The sequence below is a fragment of the Carcharhinus amblyrhynchos genome, unplaced genomic scaffold (assembly GCF_965287045.1).
Source record: "Carcharhinus amblyrhynchos unplaced genomic scaffold, sCarAmb.v2.hapA scaffold_66, whole genome shotgun sequence".
Classification (NCBI taxonomy): domain Eukaryota; kingdom Metazoa; phylum Chordata; class Chondrichthyes; order Carcharhiniformes; family Carcharhinidae; genus Carcharhinus; species Carcharhinus amblyrhynchos.
In genome coordinates, this window is record NW_027649806.1 from 57,771 (window position 1) to 76,885 (window position 19,115).

Here is a 19,115-nt window from a genome sequence, read left to right on the forward strand (position 1 = left end):
CGTCTTGGGTCACTGAATGTGCGGAATCCACTCCTTCTCCCCGTGAGTGTGTGCGTTCCCTCTGGGTGTTCTGGATTCCTCCCACATTGTGAGAAACGTAGGAAAATTGACCCGAACAGGCACCAGGATTGTGGCGATAAGTGGACTTTCGAGTTTTCTTCACTGGAGTGTCCATGTAAGCTTTATTTTTGACGACTAAATAAACTTTAACTTTGCCACACTGATTAGACAGATGACAAAGCAATGAACATTTTAAACAGAGACAATTGGGCCCATGATATTGAAAGGCATGGCCATTCCACCACAGACAAATATCTGGGGTTTTTTTCGCAATGACGGAAGGTTGAGATGGTCAATCTCCCTAACCCGCTCATCTTTGGACTGTGGGAGGAAACCGGAGCACTCGGAGTCATCCAGGGTTGCCGACCTCTGCCAGCCTTGCCCCTTCACTCAAAGAGGAATATTTTTACCCTGAAGTTTGGCAAACTCACTTTTGAAAGTCTGCCACTTACCAGACATCCTTTTTCCTCCCCAATTAACTTGTGAATGTTCCTGTCTGATATCATCGAAATAGGCCTTGCCCTAATTTGGAATATTATTTTTTGTGACAGACCTATCATTCCCCATTGGTATCTTAAAACTAATAGAATTATGGTTATTATTATTTTGATATGATGTGTACACTTGTATAGGTAGGTCCCAGTCCAATCCCTTTGAAGCCACGTCTCTGTGACATCCACACAATCATTCTACTAATTTCAAACTGTGCTACAAGTCAATTAACTTTATTTTGTATACTATACACATTCAAATCACATTCAGTCATGAACATGTTCTTCAGTGTGAGCACCCTTCTTATTGTTATCGTCTTGTCTGCTGTGCATGAAGACAGATTTTTACGTCGTTCCAAACTTCCCACTATAATGTCTGCCTTTCTGAATTCTGTTTTAATAAAAATAATGCTTTGATACTAATGATGAAGGTCTGCATTAGTCATGACACCCAACACACAGAATCGTGTAGAGCAGGCAATGAAATGACAAACTAATTTTACAACAGGTTCAAAAACGCTTTGCAAGAAAACATTGAAATATTGTGAGAGCAGTGTTGCAAGTCCTGTGTCTCCGGACTTTGAAAAGGCAGGTAAAAAAATCACACAGCAGGTTTGATTTCCACAAATGAAGCTTCAGAACTGATACAGACATTGATAAGTTAGAATAACAAATAATTTTAAATGGAACAGAGAGTGTCGCCAAACAGCATTTGTTTCAGAATTGAGGACAATATACAGCAGTGAATCAAAGGGTTCAATATTAGAATGGCCCTTTAATGATAGACACTAAATCTGTGCTTGTGGAATGAAGTGCCTTTGCTTTTGAATTGTATTAAACTAGGACAGTTTACAAAAAAAAAGAAATTGACTCGAAACAGACTTGACACGTAACAAGTATCTGGTCAAGTAGCCAGATTAATTTCAGCTGAAATGCAATGCCGTTACGCGATGTGGATGTACGTCACCTTTCTGATGGTGTGTTTATGTATTGGATCCACACACCAAGGTGAAATTTGTCGCCAAAGTTGTGAAACGCTGCTTGAAACTCCGACAGTTGCGAGGGGAGTGTTATTTTTTGGTGATCGGGTTCACGGATGGAATAAGAGTCCGTTTGACTGGCATTCTCAACATTCCGTTCCACGGAAACAGGAATGACAAAGTGAGCCATCAGGGATAAAGAACATGGAAGAAATTCCTTTACTTCAGAAGGGGAACACCTTTCGAGGAATCCTGGTCGAGGTTTTTTTTAATATAAAGACTAATTTGGACCTGGTTGACATTGAAGGATAGTTTTCATGTGTGGGAGAAACACAGTGGCAGTCACTGATTGAATCGATCTGGAAATTTAAAATAAACATTTACTGCACTCAGTGAGTTGATAAAATATGGAGTAAGCAGCAACAAAAATTGGACAAAGTGAAAACCTTTAATGTGGACAAATACAGAAGATAAAATTGAATGGAAAGATACACTGAGTGGTTGTTATGAGAGAGTATAATAAGGAGTCTGACAACACCAGGCTGAAGTCCAACCGATTTATTTGAGAGTAAACTCACAAGCTGTCGGGGTTCCCCTCTGTGTCAGGTGAATGGAGAGTTCTGGCCTCAGACAGAGCATATAACAGCACAGACAGTTTACAGATTACTGATACGAATGTGAATCTTTACACCTAACCTGCTGTTCAAGCCTGAAAGTGGCCGACAACGTGAGTGGAAGGAGCACCGAGCACAGTAATCAGTAATCTGTAAACTGTCTGTGCTGTTATATGCTCTGTCTGAGGCCAGAACTCTCCATTCACCTGGCGAAGAGGGGAACCGTGAAAGCTTGTGAGTTTACTATCAAATAAATCGGTTGGACTTAAACCTGGTGTTGTCAGACTTCTTACTGTGTTTACCCCAGTCCAACGCCGGTATCTCCACATCAGGAGTACAGAAAGACAGGGGTCATTTTAAATATGACCATCAGTAGTCATTATTTGAATTGATTGGCATTTTTTGCTGTGTTGCGAGTGTAAAACAGGCCTGTAAACCACAGCCAACCTCCATCTTCATGTTGAATACGATTCCTCTCAAAGGTGAGAATGAAATTTCTCCTAAAACTTTGAACTGAGTCGCTATAGAGGAGCTCAGACAAAATGCAGCAAATAAGTTGGGCCTATGTCAAAACAAAGTATCAGAAATCTGATTGAAAAATAGTACCTTTCACACTGAATGTTTGTTCCTTTATAAATTAAATTCATCTACTGGAAAACTAGCTCTGAGCTGTGGTCATTTGAATTGATTATTAATTAGTTGAATAATTCGTTTCAGTAGACATTTCACTGCTCTTTTGAACTCCTCCCGGAACTTGGACTGAGTCACCCCATATAGAAATGTGTTTGTACAACAACTTAGGATCTGCAGCATAAAACCAAATTCTTTAAACATATATACAGTATCAATGTAGTGTCTGGGATTTATTCCTGTTATGATGTAATATAAAAAATGTATAACATAGACAATCCACAAGAATATGAAGCTGCCAGATATGGCAAAAAGTAAAATCACAGACTTTCTTCTGCTCTCCACCTCTGGGTCATTGTAATTCTCAACCTTGTCCTGACCCCGCAGTCCTTTACGGACTCGACTGGCCAGTAAAATATGTCTGACTGTCAGACTGTTGAGTAGCAGAATTAAAATGAATGGGAGCAATGGATTTAAAGCTGTATCAAACCAGTCAAATACCACCCACCCAGGCTCAGTGTAACAGTTTGGCTTTATCTTGCAGAACCACGGGACTCTGTCGATTATTGCTTCAGGTTCAAATAAGAAGTAGACGGGAATGTTTTTTTAAACAGAGCAGGATCCCTGTTGCTGCTAGAACCACAGTTGCAGTTTTCTCATTGCAGTATTTCATTTTCAGCCTCTAGCAACAAATAGCTACGAACCGATCAATGGTGAAAGTGACTGTGAACAAGACAGAAGAGTCCGTAGACGCACGAGTGAGAACCGTCAACGCTGCACAAACATAGGTAATATTCAGCAACGATCCCGGGGTGTAGTAAACATTGATTCGTTTCATCAGGACATCAAAAACAATGACCAGTAGATCTGCCACTGCCATGGCCACCAGGTAGCGAGTGGTGCAGTTGGAGAGGCCACACTTGCCACGGGAAAAAATTACGATTGTCATTAAATTAGCTGTAAAAACAAGAAGGGGAAACAAAAAGTAAATAACTGATATATAACTCAGCATGTCTGAGAACTGAATGATAGACAATGATATTCTGCTAAATAAAATCATAAATTGCCAGTAGATCTGGCAAACTCGGTGGAGAGAGAAACAAAGTTAACATTCTGATTAGGAAGTTCGATTAAAGAATCGTACAATCGTTAAACGGTAACCCTCTCTGCAGCTCCACAGATGTTGCCAGACTTACATCATTCCAGCATTTTCTGTGAATTGGGATTTGCAGTATCTTCAATACTTTGGTTGTTTTTAATGACTTTATGCTTGCAACCAGCAGGATCCTATTCGTTTTACTCAGGGAGGTGGTGAGAGTGGAGTGGAGGTGGGGTATCTGGCTGATTGGTCTCGGAAATATGTAGGGTCTGACTGCCTTATGCCGTAATACTCTTGGATATCTGCTCCAGATCATGGCGTCAATTGGAAGGACAGTATGCGCTTTCTGTGACAGTAAGGCCACTGTGGAAAGTGTAATATTTGGTATGAAGAAGTGGAAGGAATCTACGGAATCTATGGAAGGAATCTAGACTGCCAAATGATAATCAGATAAATTAATCAAACAACCTCAAAACATGCAATGTGATGGGAAATAATTGGTTCAGTGATAAAAAAAAGGATAAAGCATTGATTCAGCTGAAAACCATCACTTCAGAGAAAAAAACGAATTAAAAAATGCACCATCAAACCATTATAAATATTTATTGAGGAGCCAATAATATTAAAGAGCAACAAGACTCTCATGTATTGAAAATGGGAGTGTGATTAACTAAAGGACAATTAGCAACAAAAAGGTAACAAAGAACAAAGAACAACACAGCACGGGAAACAGGCCCTTCAGCCCAACGAGCCCACGCCGCCATCTTAACAATGTGCTTCTCCTCCACCCTTGACCCATGTCTATGCTTATGGCACCCCCATTGGAAACCAGATTCAGGGGAGAATAATTTAGGGACAATTTGTTACACCAATCAGCCTAAGAGCACATCTTTGGGGTGTGGGAGCAAACCGGAGCACCCGGAGGAAACTCACGCCGACACGGGGAGAATGTACAAACTCCCACAGACACCGGCCAAAATCCATGTATCTGCACAGTTCACAGTGATAGTCACTGAGCTGTCGTGGTGCCCATCTGCTGGTCCAGTTTTAAGCATACACAACAACGCAAATTATTGGGCTACTCTCGAAACATCCAAGAGCAGCCCACGCACGACCCACCGTGTGCATGCCCCCCCCCCCCCCCCCCCCCGCCCCGTTAGACAACAAGGTGCACCGACACACCTGTGGATTGAAAGAGAAAAACATCAACATTTTGGAAACTTTCCTGAACTCTGTAATAGAAACACAAAGTATAATAAAGAGTAGTCAGCATGTAGTCTGAAGCAGAAAGAGATGCTTGCCAAACATTACCACATTATTAAAAAAAAGTTTGATAAACACAATAAAATGGACACAATGGAGTCAGATTTACAGTAATGAATGGTGGAGCTGACTCATGGCGAATTTCTGAGCAAGGTGTGTCTGGGAACATTGATAACAAGCTGGCTACAATATCTGAAAGAAAAGAATTAAGCGTTGTATTTACCCACATTGGCACAGAGTCTCACTTGTGCAGTGTGGATAGACAAATATAAGATCAATTCTTGCTGATTGTGATTATCCGTGTTCTGTCTCACCACTGCAATGTTATGTCCCCACTCTGTGAATTGTTAGTAAAGTTTTCTGTTGGTGAAATGCAATCTGAAGAGAACCATCTTGTTTTATGCCCTTCTTTTCAAACATCTTTAACAAATGGTCGAAAATATTCCCCGTTGCTATCGATTTTATGCATTAAAAAAGCAGACATGTCAACACAGTTGTGATGTTAGTCATCCTAACAATTTTTACAAAGTAGAAAAGCATTATTCTACCACTGCCAGTAACCAACATTCAGAGCAATTGTACTGTTACAGGTGCACCAAGTAACACAAGACTTCTGACATCAATGTTACCCTCTGGTCATTGATCCAAATTCTGTATAAATTTAGCGTGTAGACTCTCCCAGTCAGACATGATCGCTGCAGTTAAACTGCAGTTAGGACAATGTTCCACTGCAAGCTTAATGACATGTGATCAGTAACAACCCTCCACAAGGTTTTACGGTGCATGTTACTCTACCAAATAAACATGCCTAAGTTGTTACTCACCTCACCCAAACAAGAACTGTTATTGTCAGTTGTTACAACAGCGCTGAAATTGCAGTTTCAGGGCATTTCGGAGTAAAATGAGTTGATACATTGACTGAATGAGAGACAATGAGCTCAGCGCTGGCCAGCATTTCATATTGTCGATAACACAGCAAAAACACAAACCAGCTCACACACAGCTTAACACAATATAAATGATGCGTTGCACTTACCGGGAACACCAGTGGCAGCAAGGATGATATACCATATTTTTCGGATTCTGGAAAATGCTTCGAGCATTTTCACTTTGAGGGATCAATGCCTTCTTGCAGCAAGCAATATCTCCCAATTAAGAATCTGACGTAAGCTTGCCAGGTTCTCAGGTTTATACAGTGTAGGGTCTCCAAAGGGAATTTGCAGTCGCCACATCGCTCATGGTAGTTTCAGTGATCTGTTTTTCATTTCTTCAAGTGCCAAACAGCTGGGCTGGTCCAAAGACCGCCAGGTTAAATCCCCATAGTGAGAGTAGAGAATCGGCTCTGAAATGGAACTGGAAAATCCTAAAATATTGGAGAATTACTTGCACATAAATCAATTAACTTTGAAAATGTGTTATCCCAATAATTAAGTAGTTGTCTTCAACAACAATTCTGTACCTGGATCTCACATTGTTTCACAATGTCCTTCTCCAAGATGTTTTCATGACTCCAGTTTTTAGCTGGTTCTTATTGTTCCTTTCAACATTGGAACTTTTAGTAGGAATCCTTTGGTGGGCTCGACTCATGAAACATTTGGCATTTTGAATGCGGGTAGGATCATTAAATTTGCTGGACCACTCTGGGTACTGCTGGGGTGGGGAGGGGGGGCGCGCGGTGTGAACGCTGATCAGTTGCCCCCCTGAGTCGCAATATAACACCCCATAACCCCTCAGCCCTTGCACAAGATCACCTGGCTAACACAAAGGTTGAACTCCAGCTGAGTGCTACAATGCGTATCATTGCTGGAACACTCCATTCAATACCACTTTCCTACCTCCTTGTCCTGTGAAATATTACTCCTCCACAACCCCGCAGACTTCCAACACCCCTCACGGATAGGAAATGTTTCCAATGCCCCCACCAGCTACCCCATTCACCCACATGATGCATGAGTCCCTTCAAGAGAAACAATGAGAAGAAAAACAATCTCCCAACACAAACTGCACTTGGAGAAATTGTTATATATTAATGTCAGGTGAGTGGAGAGTTCTGCTCACAAACAGGGCATATAAAGGCACCCACAGTTTACAGAATACTGATTAGAATGTGAGTCTTTCCAGCTAATATCAAGAATGACAACTCGATACATTTTCTTTGTGGAGATCGGGTGTCCAGATCAATGGACTCTGCTGGAAATTTGTTTGAACACAGTCACACTGATCAGAGGTAACGGTCCCTCTGGATGGTTTGAGTGATCCATCAGCCCCATGCGAGGGGTTCAGCTCAAGGCGTGGGATACACACTCGCCTGAATATTTCACAAGTTCTTGCCCACGATATCAGTTTAGGGAATGAAAGGGAAGAGTGTCGGGGGTGCCGGGCCTTCAAGTAGCGTTGATATTAACCAATAGCAAGAATAAAGAGAGTAGGCTTGTGGGAACACAGTCATTGCTACCGTTGTTACGAGGCGAGGCACCGTTCTGAATCGAATTATGTCACTGCATCTTTGTTGCTGTTCCGCTCAAATCCTGGAGCTCGTGTAGGATCGTGAGTTACCTTTCCTGTCCAGACTGCATCTATCTGTTCAGGAATATGTCTTATCGCCACCATCTCCAGAACAAATTTATGATCAAGATTTAATTATCTCATTTCCTACTGCATCCTTTCCATGTGCTCAGAAGAGCAACTGCCTGCTGACGATCGTATACTTCAAGTGTCTGTGCGTACATCTCGTCAAAAAATGTACACCCAGATTTTCAAGATATTTAATGAATTCCTCTGCTGGTATTTGGACAGCCATTATTGAAGAGTTTCTGCCTTCTCCGTACAGACAGCGAGTGCTCTCTTGTTTCCGATGCGAGGAGAACTCATTGCTCACACATTGCTAAAAGGATGCCAGGCAGGGTGGCATCTGAAGACAGGGCAGTTCCCATTCGAAGGAAAGTAGGAAACAAAACGGGCAGTGGCTTCAGTTAGAAACGTTTCACAGTAATGCAGTCTAAAGGACGGAGATAAATTGTGTGAGAGGATGATAAGGAAGAAGAGGGAGGAAAGCGGACAGAAACAGTGAGATAGAGGAGCCAAGAGAGGGAGAACAGTAAAAAAAAAATGGGCATCAGAACGAGACAGAGGGAGAGACGAAGGATGATAGAGCGAACTATGATAGGTCTGGCCCAAAAGTTAACTTTCTAAATTTGGGAAAGGCCAATGTTGATGGTGTAAGGCAGGAACTGTCAAAAAGTTAACTGACGGCGTCCGTGGGAAGACACAGTGACTTCTGCTAAGTGGAAGGCATTCAAAAGTGTGGGAACCAGGACTCCTGTTGAACACGTTTCTCTTAGACTGAAGGCAGGGCTTGTAGAAGTGGGGAACATAGGATGACACAGGATATTGTGGCCCTGGTCAAGAAGAAGGAGGAGGTACCTGACATGTTCATCTCTGAAACAATGTACCAATGTTCATCTCTGTACCAATGTACCAATGTTCATCTCTGTACCAATGTACCAATGTTCATCTCTGTACCAATGTACCAACATTCATCTCTGTACCAATGTAACAACGTTCATCTCCGTACCAATGTACCAATGTTCATCTCTGTACCAATGTACCAATGTTCATCTCTGTACCAATGTACCAACGTTCATCTCTGTACCAATGTAACAACGTTCATCTCTGTACCAATGTACCAATGTTCATCTCGGTACCAATGTACCAATGTTCATCTCTGTACCAATGTTCATCTCTGTACCAATGTACCAATGTTCATTTCTGTACCAATGTACCAATGTTCATCTCTGTACAAAAGTACCAATGTTCATCTCTGTGCCAATGCACCAACGTTCATCTCTGCACCAATGTACCAATGTTCATCTCGGTACCAATGTACCAATGTTCATCTCTGTACCAATGTTCACCTCTGTACCAATGTACCAATGTTCATCTCGGACCACTGTACCAATGTTCATCTCTGTACCAATGTACCAATGTTCATCTCTATACCAATGTTCATCTCTGTACCAATGTACCAATGTTCATCTCTGTACCAATGTACCAATGTTCATCTCTGTACCAATGTACCAATGTTCATCTCTGTACCAATGTACCAACGTTCATCTCTGTACCAATGGACCAACGTTCATCTCTGTACCAATGTAACAACGTTCAAACCTGTACCAATGTACCAATGTTCATCTCGGTACCAATGTACCAATGTTCATCACTGTACCAATGTTCATCTCTGTACCAATGTACCAATGTTCATTTCTGTACCAATGTAACAATGTTCATCTCTGTGCCAATGCACCAACGTTCATCTCTGTACCAATGTACCAATGTTCATCTCGGTACCAATGTACCAATGTTCATCTCTGTACCAATGTTCACCTCTCTACCAATGTACCAATGTTCATCTCTGTACCACTGTACCAATGTTCATCTCTGTACCAATGTACCAATGTTCATCTCCGTACCAATGTGCCAACGTTCATCTCTGTACCAATGTACCAATGTTCACCTCTGTACCAATGTACCAATGTTCATCTCTATACCAATGTTCATCTCTGTACCAATGTACCAATGTTCATCTCTGTACCAATGTACCAATGTTCATCTCTGTACCAATGTACCAACGTTCCAACCTGTACCAATGTACCAGTGTTCACCTCTGTACCAATGGACCAACGTTCATCTCTGTACCAATGTAACAATGTTCAAACCTGTACCAATGTACCAATGTTCATCTCTGTACCAATGTACTAACGTTCATTTCTGTACCAATATACCAACGTTCATCTCTGTACCAATGTACCAACGTTCATCTCTGTACCAATGTACCAATGTTCATCTCCGTACCAATGTACCAACGTTCATCTCTGTACCAGTGTACCAATGTTCATCTCTGTGCCAATGTGCCAACGTTCATCTCTGTACCAATGTACCAATGTTCACCTGTGTACCAATGTACCAATGTTCATCTCTGTACCAATGTGCCAACGTTCATCTCTGTACCAATGTACCAATGTTCATCTCTGTACCAATGTACCAACGTTCATCTCTGTACCAATGTACCAATGTTCATCTCTGTACCAATGTACCAACGTTCATCTCTGTACCAATGTACCAATGTTCATCTCTGTACCAATGTACCAATGTTCATCTCTGTACCAATGTACCAACGTTCATCTCTGTACCAATGTACCAATGTTCATCTCTGTACCAATGTACCAACGTTCATCTCTGTACCAATGTACCAACGTTCATCTCTGTACCAATGTACCAATGTTCATCTCTGTACCAATGTACCCATGTTCATCTCTGTAACCCACACACCATGAGTCACACAGGGAGGCAATTCCTATTGTTCGCGCTAAACTATTAATCCAGAAACTCCGCGAATGATTTGGGAACCCGGGTTCGAATCTCGCCACAGCAAGTGGTGGAATTTGAATTCAACAGAAAAAAAAAATCAGAATCTCCTGATGCCGGTTAAACCATTGCTGATTGTCAGAAAAAAAAATCTGGTTGATTAATGTCCTTTACAGAAGGAAACCTGCCGTTGTTTACATGTTCTGGCTGACATGTGACTCCAGAGTCACAGCAATGTGGCTGACTCTGAAATGTCCCCGGGCAACCCGGGACGGACAGTAAATACTGCCAGCCTCGGGCATCCATGTCCCATAAACAAACCAGAAAAAAAAACCTTGGTAGCAGTCTAGAATTGCAAATTGAGCTAAGCTTTGGACAGTGGGAGGGAAAAGGAAAAGCGGAAGAAATTCCATGAAGGCGCGGGTGAAAAGTGCAAACTCCACACAGGCCGTCACTTGAGGCCGGAATTGAACAGGGTCCCTGGCGCTGTGAGGCAGCAGAGCTCACCCACTGTGCCAACGTGTCACCCATGATCAGATCCAATAGCCTGACTGCACCTCCCCTGATATCTCCAGCCCCGTGAACTCTATCCTATTCCTTCTTGAAATCACATCATTTTTGGTCTCAACAATCTTCTGTGGAAGTGAACTCCGCCCTTCGTAATGGAGACTTGATTGCAGGATCTGTTGCTGCGGCTCCTTCCATTCACAGTTCACAATCCGCATCTCCGATGCCACATTTCCACATGAGGAATGAATGAAAATATGTCATTCAGCCAGCTCTGAAAATGGCCACAAATTCATCACACATCCCTGAGACATATCACACAAAAGAGACTGTACCTGAGAGCAAGGACGGCGGATGTGAGCCACATCTCAGCGAGTCTCTCTTTCTTTTCTTCAGCAAACAGTTAAGAAAGGACATTGATCAGAATCCTCAATGTTTGTCGCTTGCTGAGTCGGCTTGTCAGGGTGTGTACATCTCAACTTGCCTCTGTACTCGACAGATAATAGACAAATAGCAGAGTTCCATTGGAGAGGACCTGTAGATTTAACAGGCTGTACAGAAATTAAAATAGATCTGGTATATCAGAAAGAATTGAGACCGTTTGGCGGGTGTAGCAGTTTGAGAGGTTGTGTTGATCGGAGGCTGTATCAGTTTGAGGTATAATATTGGTTTATGGAACAGTTTGAGGGCTTAAGTTTATTGGACGTTCTGGATCAGTTTGCCGGGTTATATAGAACGGAATCTGTTTCAGTTTGAGGGGTTTATATTTTTGATGAGTCTATATCTGTTGGGGATGGGTCATTTCACAAAGGTTATAAATCACCCAACTGTGGCCCGGATTCACACGCAGGTAAGCGGGAGGGGGGCACAAATGTTAAAGGATATCAGTTAACCAGAGGGGTTTGTGTGACAATTACTGATAACCTCATGGTCCTCATTATACATTTCATTCCCCATTTTTTTTTGTTGAGTTCAAATTTGCCAATGTGCTGTCTTTGGGTTCGAACACTGGGTCTCTGGATTCCTCGTCCTTTGGCAACATGATCAGCCTGTGTTGAATCGAGTTGTGTTATCGATCGATTCCACCTTGTTTTCCGTGTCTCTTTAGTTTGAGCTGCTTAACCGGATAAAACACTGTCCCGGTTTCCGTTGTATTAATGACAGGCGCTTTCTGGTTGAACAAGATTGTGCAGAATCACATCAAAGAACAACACAGCCCAACGAGCCCGCGCCCCCATTTTAACATTATGAGTCCACCCTCCAACCTTGCTGATGCTTATGGCCATCCACATTGAGGGGAGACTAATTTAGGGACAATTTGTTACACCAATCAGCCTAAGAGCACATCTTTGGGGTGTGGTAGGAAACCGGAGCACCCGGAGAAAACCCACACAACCACGGGGAGAATGTGCAAACTCTCACAGACACCGGCCCAAATCCATGTATCTGCACAGCAAACAGTGATAGTCACTGAGCTGCCGTGTTGCCCGTCAGACGGCCCAGTTTAAGCGCACACTAACGACGTGAAGCACGAGGCTAACTCGAAACAACCAAGAGTAGCCCCTGGACGACCCATCGCGTGTATGTGTGGACATCAATCAGTCCAGTAAACTGTCCACAGTTAAAGGGAACAGCCACATCACAGTGTACAGGATGACATGGTTAAGATCGAACCTCTGATATGTTGAAGTATATCACTGAATGAAAATCAGCACCAGAGAGAAGAATAACAAAAGAACAAAGAACGACACAGCACGGGAAACAGGCCCTTCGGCCCAACGAGCCCACGCTGCCATCTTAACAATGTGTTTTTCCTCCTCCACCCTTGACCCGTGTCTATGTTTATGGTTCCCCCATTGGAAACCAGATTAAGGAGAGAATAATTTAGGGACGATTTGTTCCACCAATCAGCCTAAGAGCACATCTTTGGGGTGTCGGGGGAAACCGGAGCACCCGGAGGAAACCCACGCAGACACGGGGAGAATGCGCAAACTCCCACAGACACCGGCCCAAATCCATGTATCTGCACAGCAAACAGTGATAGTCACTGAGCTGTCGTGGTGCCCATCTGTTGGTCCAGTTTGTCAGAGAACATAGATTCCATTCCCAACACTGCATTAAATTGCCCAGTCACCCACTTCAATCTCTAAAGAAACTTTCCTGTGTCACTAACTCGACGTGGCAGTATTTTTTTCTTCATATTAAAAACAAGTGAGAATGTCGCAATCTCCGAGTCCCGCTTGGGGAGATGGGACTTGCAATAAATTGAAAGGCTTTGCGAATTAATTCCCCGACACGTGAAGACCAAGAGATTCTCTGCAACACCACACGGCCCAGAAATGATGGAAACATTTTATATCCTCAAGAAAATCTATTACCCAATCCTGGCCATCATTGGGATACCGGGTGAGTGACTGCAACTGTTCAAGGTGTGGAATCCTCCGTGTGTGTGTGAACTGATCTTCAGTTTTGCTCAGTGAATGTTACATATTGTTCCGTAAGAAATAGGAGCAGGAGTCGGCCATCTAGCCCCTCGAGCCTGCCCCGCCATTCAATAAGATCATGGCTGATCTGAAGAGGATCAGTTCCACTTTCCCGCTTTCTCCCCTTAATTCCCCTGTCTATCAGAAACCTATCTACCCGTGACTTCAATATATTCAGCGAGGCAGCCTCCACCACTTCAACGGGCAGAGAATTCCAGAGATTCACCACCCTTTGAGTGAAGAAGTTCCAGAGGTATCTCTTACAGAAACACCAGATCAGAGGTATACTTTCCTGTGTTAAATTTGTCACGTAAAACTGAGGAAGAGGTTTTTATATCACAGAGTGAAAGATGGGGAAATAATAACGTGATTAATGTCTCAGTGACTGACTAAATGTGGTTCATCTCTCATAGAACATTCCAGCGCAGTACAGGCCCTTCGGCCCTTGATGTTGCGCCGACCAGTGGAACCAATCTAATGACCCTCTAACCTAAACTATTCCAATATTATCCATATGCCTATCCACTGACCATTTGATCACCCTTAAAGTTGGCGAGTCCACAACTGCTGCAGGCAGGGCATTCCACGCCCTTACTACCCTCTGAGTAAAGAACCGACCTCTGACATCCGTCCTATAATTACCACCCCTTAATTTATAGCTATGTCCCCTCGTGTTAGCCATCACCATCCGAGGAAAAAGGCTCTCACCCGATCTAACCCTCTGATCATCTTGTCTGCCTCAATCTGGTCACTTCGTAACCTTCTTCTCTCCAATGAAAATAACCTGAAGTCTCTCAGCCTTTCCTCATAAGACCTTCCCACCATACCAGGCAACATCCTGGTAAACCTCCTCTGCACCCTTTCCAATGTCTCCACATCTTTCTCATAATGCGGCGACCCAGAACTGTACGCAATACTCCAAGTGCGGCCGCACCAGAGTTTTGTACAGTTGCAACATGACTTCACGGCTCCGAAATTCAATCCCTCTCCCAATAAAAGCCAAAAGCTCAGTTTTGATCTCCCAAAGTTTTTGCAGAATCGCTCATTCTCCATTACATCGTCATCATTTCTCTGTAACGTGCGGAATATACAATAATGTGCTGAAGTATTTCTACAATGACAGGGCAACATCAAAGCTTCGACGAATGATTTGGAATGTTCAGAAGGTCAGTCAAAGAGAAGAAAATAGACGCAGATGTTTTTTTTTAAATATATACACTACAATCTTTACTTAAATTAATTCAGAATATCCTGATTAATGAGGATGAAGGGAAAAGGAACAGACCACGATTCAATATTCATGATTGGATCTGCCAATGAGGAATGGACCACAATGGGTATGAACTCAATGGGCCAAAGGGCCTCTTTCTGCACTGTAGGCTTCTATCATTCTATCAACTGAGGGATCCTTGAGTCCTCGCTGACTATAACATAGCAAGTTTCAAGGCGATGAGAGAACGGGTTTACACCCGATTACAAAACAAAAACTGGAGATGCAGAGGGAGGAGAAAGAAAAAAGTCACAAAAGGGCTCGGGAAAACGAGATGGGTGGCACGATGGGCGCACCGTGATATAGACCAACAATGGTGAATATTTCAAACCACCTCCATCAACATATTCCATTGAAATGAAACAATTATCAAACATCCAGAGGTGAATGAAAATGGAAGGAGAGAGTTGAGGGGAAAGTAATATTCTACCTGGGGGTACACACTAAACAAAAATACTAAAGAGAAAGCAGAGATGCCAAGAAAAACAAGATTGCCGAGCGCAACTATGAACTCAAATGATCAAAAAATAGAAACGCATTAATATATTCGATAAGAAGAGCAAAGAAATTCAATGTCTGGATGGAAAATAAGGGATAATCAGGAGATAACTCTGGAGACATTATCTGAACATTGAATAATTGCTACATTATTCTGAATCAGTTCAGGCAAAAAAACCCCCAGATTATCATAGCTTTAGATAAATAGTGGCGATCCCTGCATTTATAATGAACAGAAATGTATTCAATATATCTCACTATCTGTCACTATTATTGTTCTGTATAACTCCTAATATTGTCTTTGCACAGTGTGTGTGTGTGTGTGTGTGTGTGTGTGTGGGTGTGTGTGTGGATAATTCTATCTTCCAATAGTACTCATGTTCTATGCTTAGTATAGTTGCTGGAACGTTAATGGCTGTGGGTGGGAGTAGGGGGAGACTGTGCAAATCTAATCCCCAGCCTAACACAATCAACCGCATTAATGTGAGTGTCCCAGCCCTGGGAGGGCACTTGGTACCCGGCTGCAGATTCCGCCCACACCCTAACACCATCACCCAGACTAATCGGAAACCTCAGGCCCGGGGAGGGCACCTGGAACACAGCTGCCAATCCAGACCGCACCCTAACACTGTCACCCACCCAAATCCATAACCTCAAGTCCATGGGAGACACCTGGAGCCCGGCCCACCCACTCAAAAGTGACCCCCTGTCCACCCGCCATGCTCCCCTAGCGCTCGACACTGACACTCCACCCTGACAAAGGCACTTCTCCCACCAGACACATTCTCAAATCGCGCTGCTCGGCCTGCAGAGACTGGGCGGGGAAGTGGCAGATGGACTTCAACGTGGATAAATGTGTAGTGGTCCATTTTGGCAGGACCAATGGGATGCAGGAATACAATATCAAGGGTAGGAGTCTTAGCTGGGTTGATGAGCAGAAGGTTCTTGGGGTCCGGGTCCACAGGACTCTTAAATCGGCCTCGCAGGTAGAGGATGTAGTCAAGAAGGCGTATGGTGTACTGGCCTTCATTAATCGAGGGATTGAGTTTAGGAGTTGGGAGGTAATGCTGCAACTTTATCAGGCCCTTGTCAGACCCCACTTGGAGGACTGTGCGCAGTTCTGGTTGCCTCATTACAAGAAGGGTGTGGAAGCTATTGAGAGGGTGCAGAGGAGATTTACAAGGATGTTGCCTGGATTGGGAGGCATGCCTTATGAAGATAGGTTGAGGGAGCTTGGTCTCTTCTCCCTGGAGAGACGAAGGTTGAGAGGCGACCTGATGGAGGTTTATAAAATGTTGAGAGGTACAGATAGGGTGGATTCTGGGAGGCTATTTCCCAGGGCTGAAATGGTCGCTACGAGAGGACACAGGTTTAAGGTGCTGGGGAGTAGGTAGAGAGGAGATGTTAGGGGTAAGGCTTTCACTCAGAGGGTGGTGAGTGAATGGAATCGGCTGCCGTCGGTGGTGGTGGAGGCGAACTCACTGGGGTCTTCAAAAAGACTTCTGGATGAGTATATGGGATCTAATGGGATTGGGGGTTATAGATAGTTCTATGGATTGGTAGGTGTTGATGTGATTGGCGTAACTTGTGGGCCGAGGGGCCTGTTTGTGCTGTAGTGTTCTATGTTCTACATGGAGTGGTGAGTATGAGGGAGAGGGGCTGAGGGGATGGGTGGTGATTGCAGACGGGTTAAGGATGTGGGTTGATTTTTATTTCCTGAACAGCCTCAATAAGTGGCTGAAGGCTGGGCCTTGCGAAATGGGTCAGGCACAGGCAGCATGAAGGGTGAATGGGAAAGGATAAACAGGGAGCGAACAAAGACTCGGAACAGGCTGTTTGTCTTGCAGGGATTAGTGGGGTGACTGAACCAGTGACCATTTTAACACTGTGGCTTCAAATTGTCCGAATATTTGTCATAAAATCTTATTCCGACAGTCACCTTCATTCTCACTTTCCGTTTTCTCCTCCAGTTAATATTGTGGCGATTGCGATCCTATCCCGGGGAAAGTCCGGCCTCTCTCATTGCACCACCTGCTACCTGGTGGCGATGGCAATAAGCGATCTACTTGTCATCATTATCGAGGTGATCCTCAGTCGAATCAACTATTACTACTTCCCGGCATCTTACCTGAACATCACATACCTGTGTAGTATTATCAGCGTCCTGGTTCGCGCGACGGCAAACTGTTCCGTCTGGTTCACCGTCACTTTCTCCTTTGATCGATTTGTGGCCATTTGTTGCCGGAACCTGAAAAGGAAATATTGCAGACAGAAAACCGCGGCTATTGTTCTGGCAACAACTGCCGTTTTACTCTGCTTCAAAAATGTCCCTTTATACTTCATATATAAACCTCGGTTGGTAGTCAACAACATACCGTGGTTTTGTGTTCCGAAGCCATACATTTTCACTGATCCCTTTTGGGTGGCTCTTGGCTGGTTTGATAAGCTTGTAACTCCATTGCTCCCATTCACTTTAATTCTGTTGATCAACGCTCTGACCGTCAGGTTCATTTTAGTGGCCAGCCGAGTCCGCAAGGGACTGAGGGGTCAGAACAAGGGAGATCATCAGTCTGACCCGGAGCTGGAGAGCAGAAGAAAGTCTGTGATCTTACTCTTCAGCATATCTGGCAGCTTCATTCTTTTGTGGCTAGTTTTTGTGATTGAATTTTTATATTATAGTATTACAGGACGATATTCTGAAAGTTACAATGACTCTGAATACATCTTTCAGCAAGTCGGATATATGCTGCTCAATTTAAATTGTTGCACAAACACATTTATTTACGGGTTGACTCAGTCCAGGTTCAGAGAGCAGTTCAAGTTTGTGATGAAATATCCACTTATGTCCATTCTTGCCTTGATTAATAAAAACAACTGAGAGAAGCATCAAGACACTTCTCAGCCTTTCCAAAACTGTGAAAGCAATGTTAGTCTGAAGGCTTTATTAGAATATTCCAAGGCTGATATACCTGTTTTCTGTATATTCATATATCCGTTTGTACTATGATAATAAAATGGCGTGTTACTAATTGCACTCTGAAGCATATTTAGGGTGAGCTGTGTTGATAACAATTCTATAGCTCATCAGTCATTTAAGACAAAGTCAAGGCACAACTTACCCAGCAGGTCCTCTGCTGTGAGCAGCTGGGCAGCTGCTTTGTGAGACAGCAAGCTGATCGTGTAGCCAAGATACAGATTTCACTGGATCCAAAATGCATTGGATGTAATGAATAATATTCATGAATGGATTGTGCCCAGTCGGAATGGGCTGAGTCTCTGTATGATAAGAACCCACTTTCTTTGTTCAATGGAGTTGAAAATGGTGAGCCCATATGACTTCTCCCCATTGGCAGAGCTCAAAGGACAAAGAACAACACAGCCCGGGAAACAGGCCCTTCGGCCCAACGAGCCCGCGCCGCCATTTTAACATTATGAGCCCCCCACTCCACCCATGACCCTTGTCTATGCTTATGGCATTCCACACTGAGGGAAAATTAATTTAGGGACAATTTGTTACACCAATCAGCCTAAGAGCACATCTTTAGGGTGTGGGAGGAATCCGGAGCACCCGGAGAAAACCCACGCAAGCACGGGGAGAATGCGCAAACTCCCACAGACACTGGCCCAAATCCAAGTGTCTGCACAGCAAACAGTGATAGTCACTGAGCTGTCGTCTTGCCCAGTATCTGGTCCAGTTTACGCGTACACTAACGACATGAAGCACTAGGCTATTCTCGAACATCCAAGAGCAGCCCCAGTACAACCCACTACGTGTATGTCCCTCGTTGGACAACAAGGCGGACCGAATATAACCCTTTGTCGACTGCATCAGGTTTGAATGACGGACGAGCCTTTC

At 43.6% G+C, this 19,115-nt stretch overlaps 1 protein-coding gene across 1 annotated transcript; it reads left to right on the forward strand.

Moving 5' to 3' along the window:
* The first annotated feature begins 13,350 nt into the window (after positions 1-13,350).
* On the forward strand, positions 13,351-18,137 carry LOC145337719 (putative G-protein coupled receptor 139). The gene is made up of 2 exons (XM_080182558.1): positions 13,351-13,414; positions 17,230-18,137. Exons 1-2 carry the CDS (start codon positions 13,351-13,353, stop codon positions 18,135-18,137), a joined length of 972 nt encoding a protein of 323 aa, XP_080038684.1.
* The last annotated feature ends 978 nt before the right edge of the window (positions 18,138-19,115 follow it).

Bases quoted from the DNA above. Each gene is read 5' to 3' on its own strand.
- LOC145337719 (XM_080182558.1), top strand. From the start codon at position 13,351: ATGGAAACATTTTATATCCTCAAGAAAATCTATTACCCAATCCTGGCC. The intron at 13,415-17,229 runs GTGAGTGACTGC...TTTCTCCTCCAG, and splicing joins GGCCATCATTGGGATACCGG to TTAATATTGTGGCGATTGCG.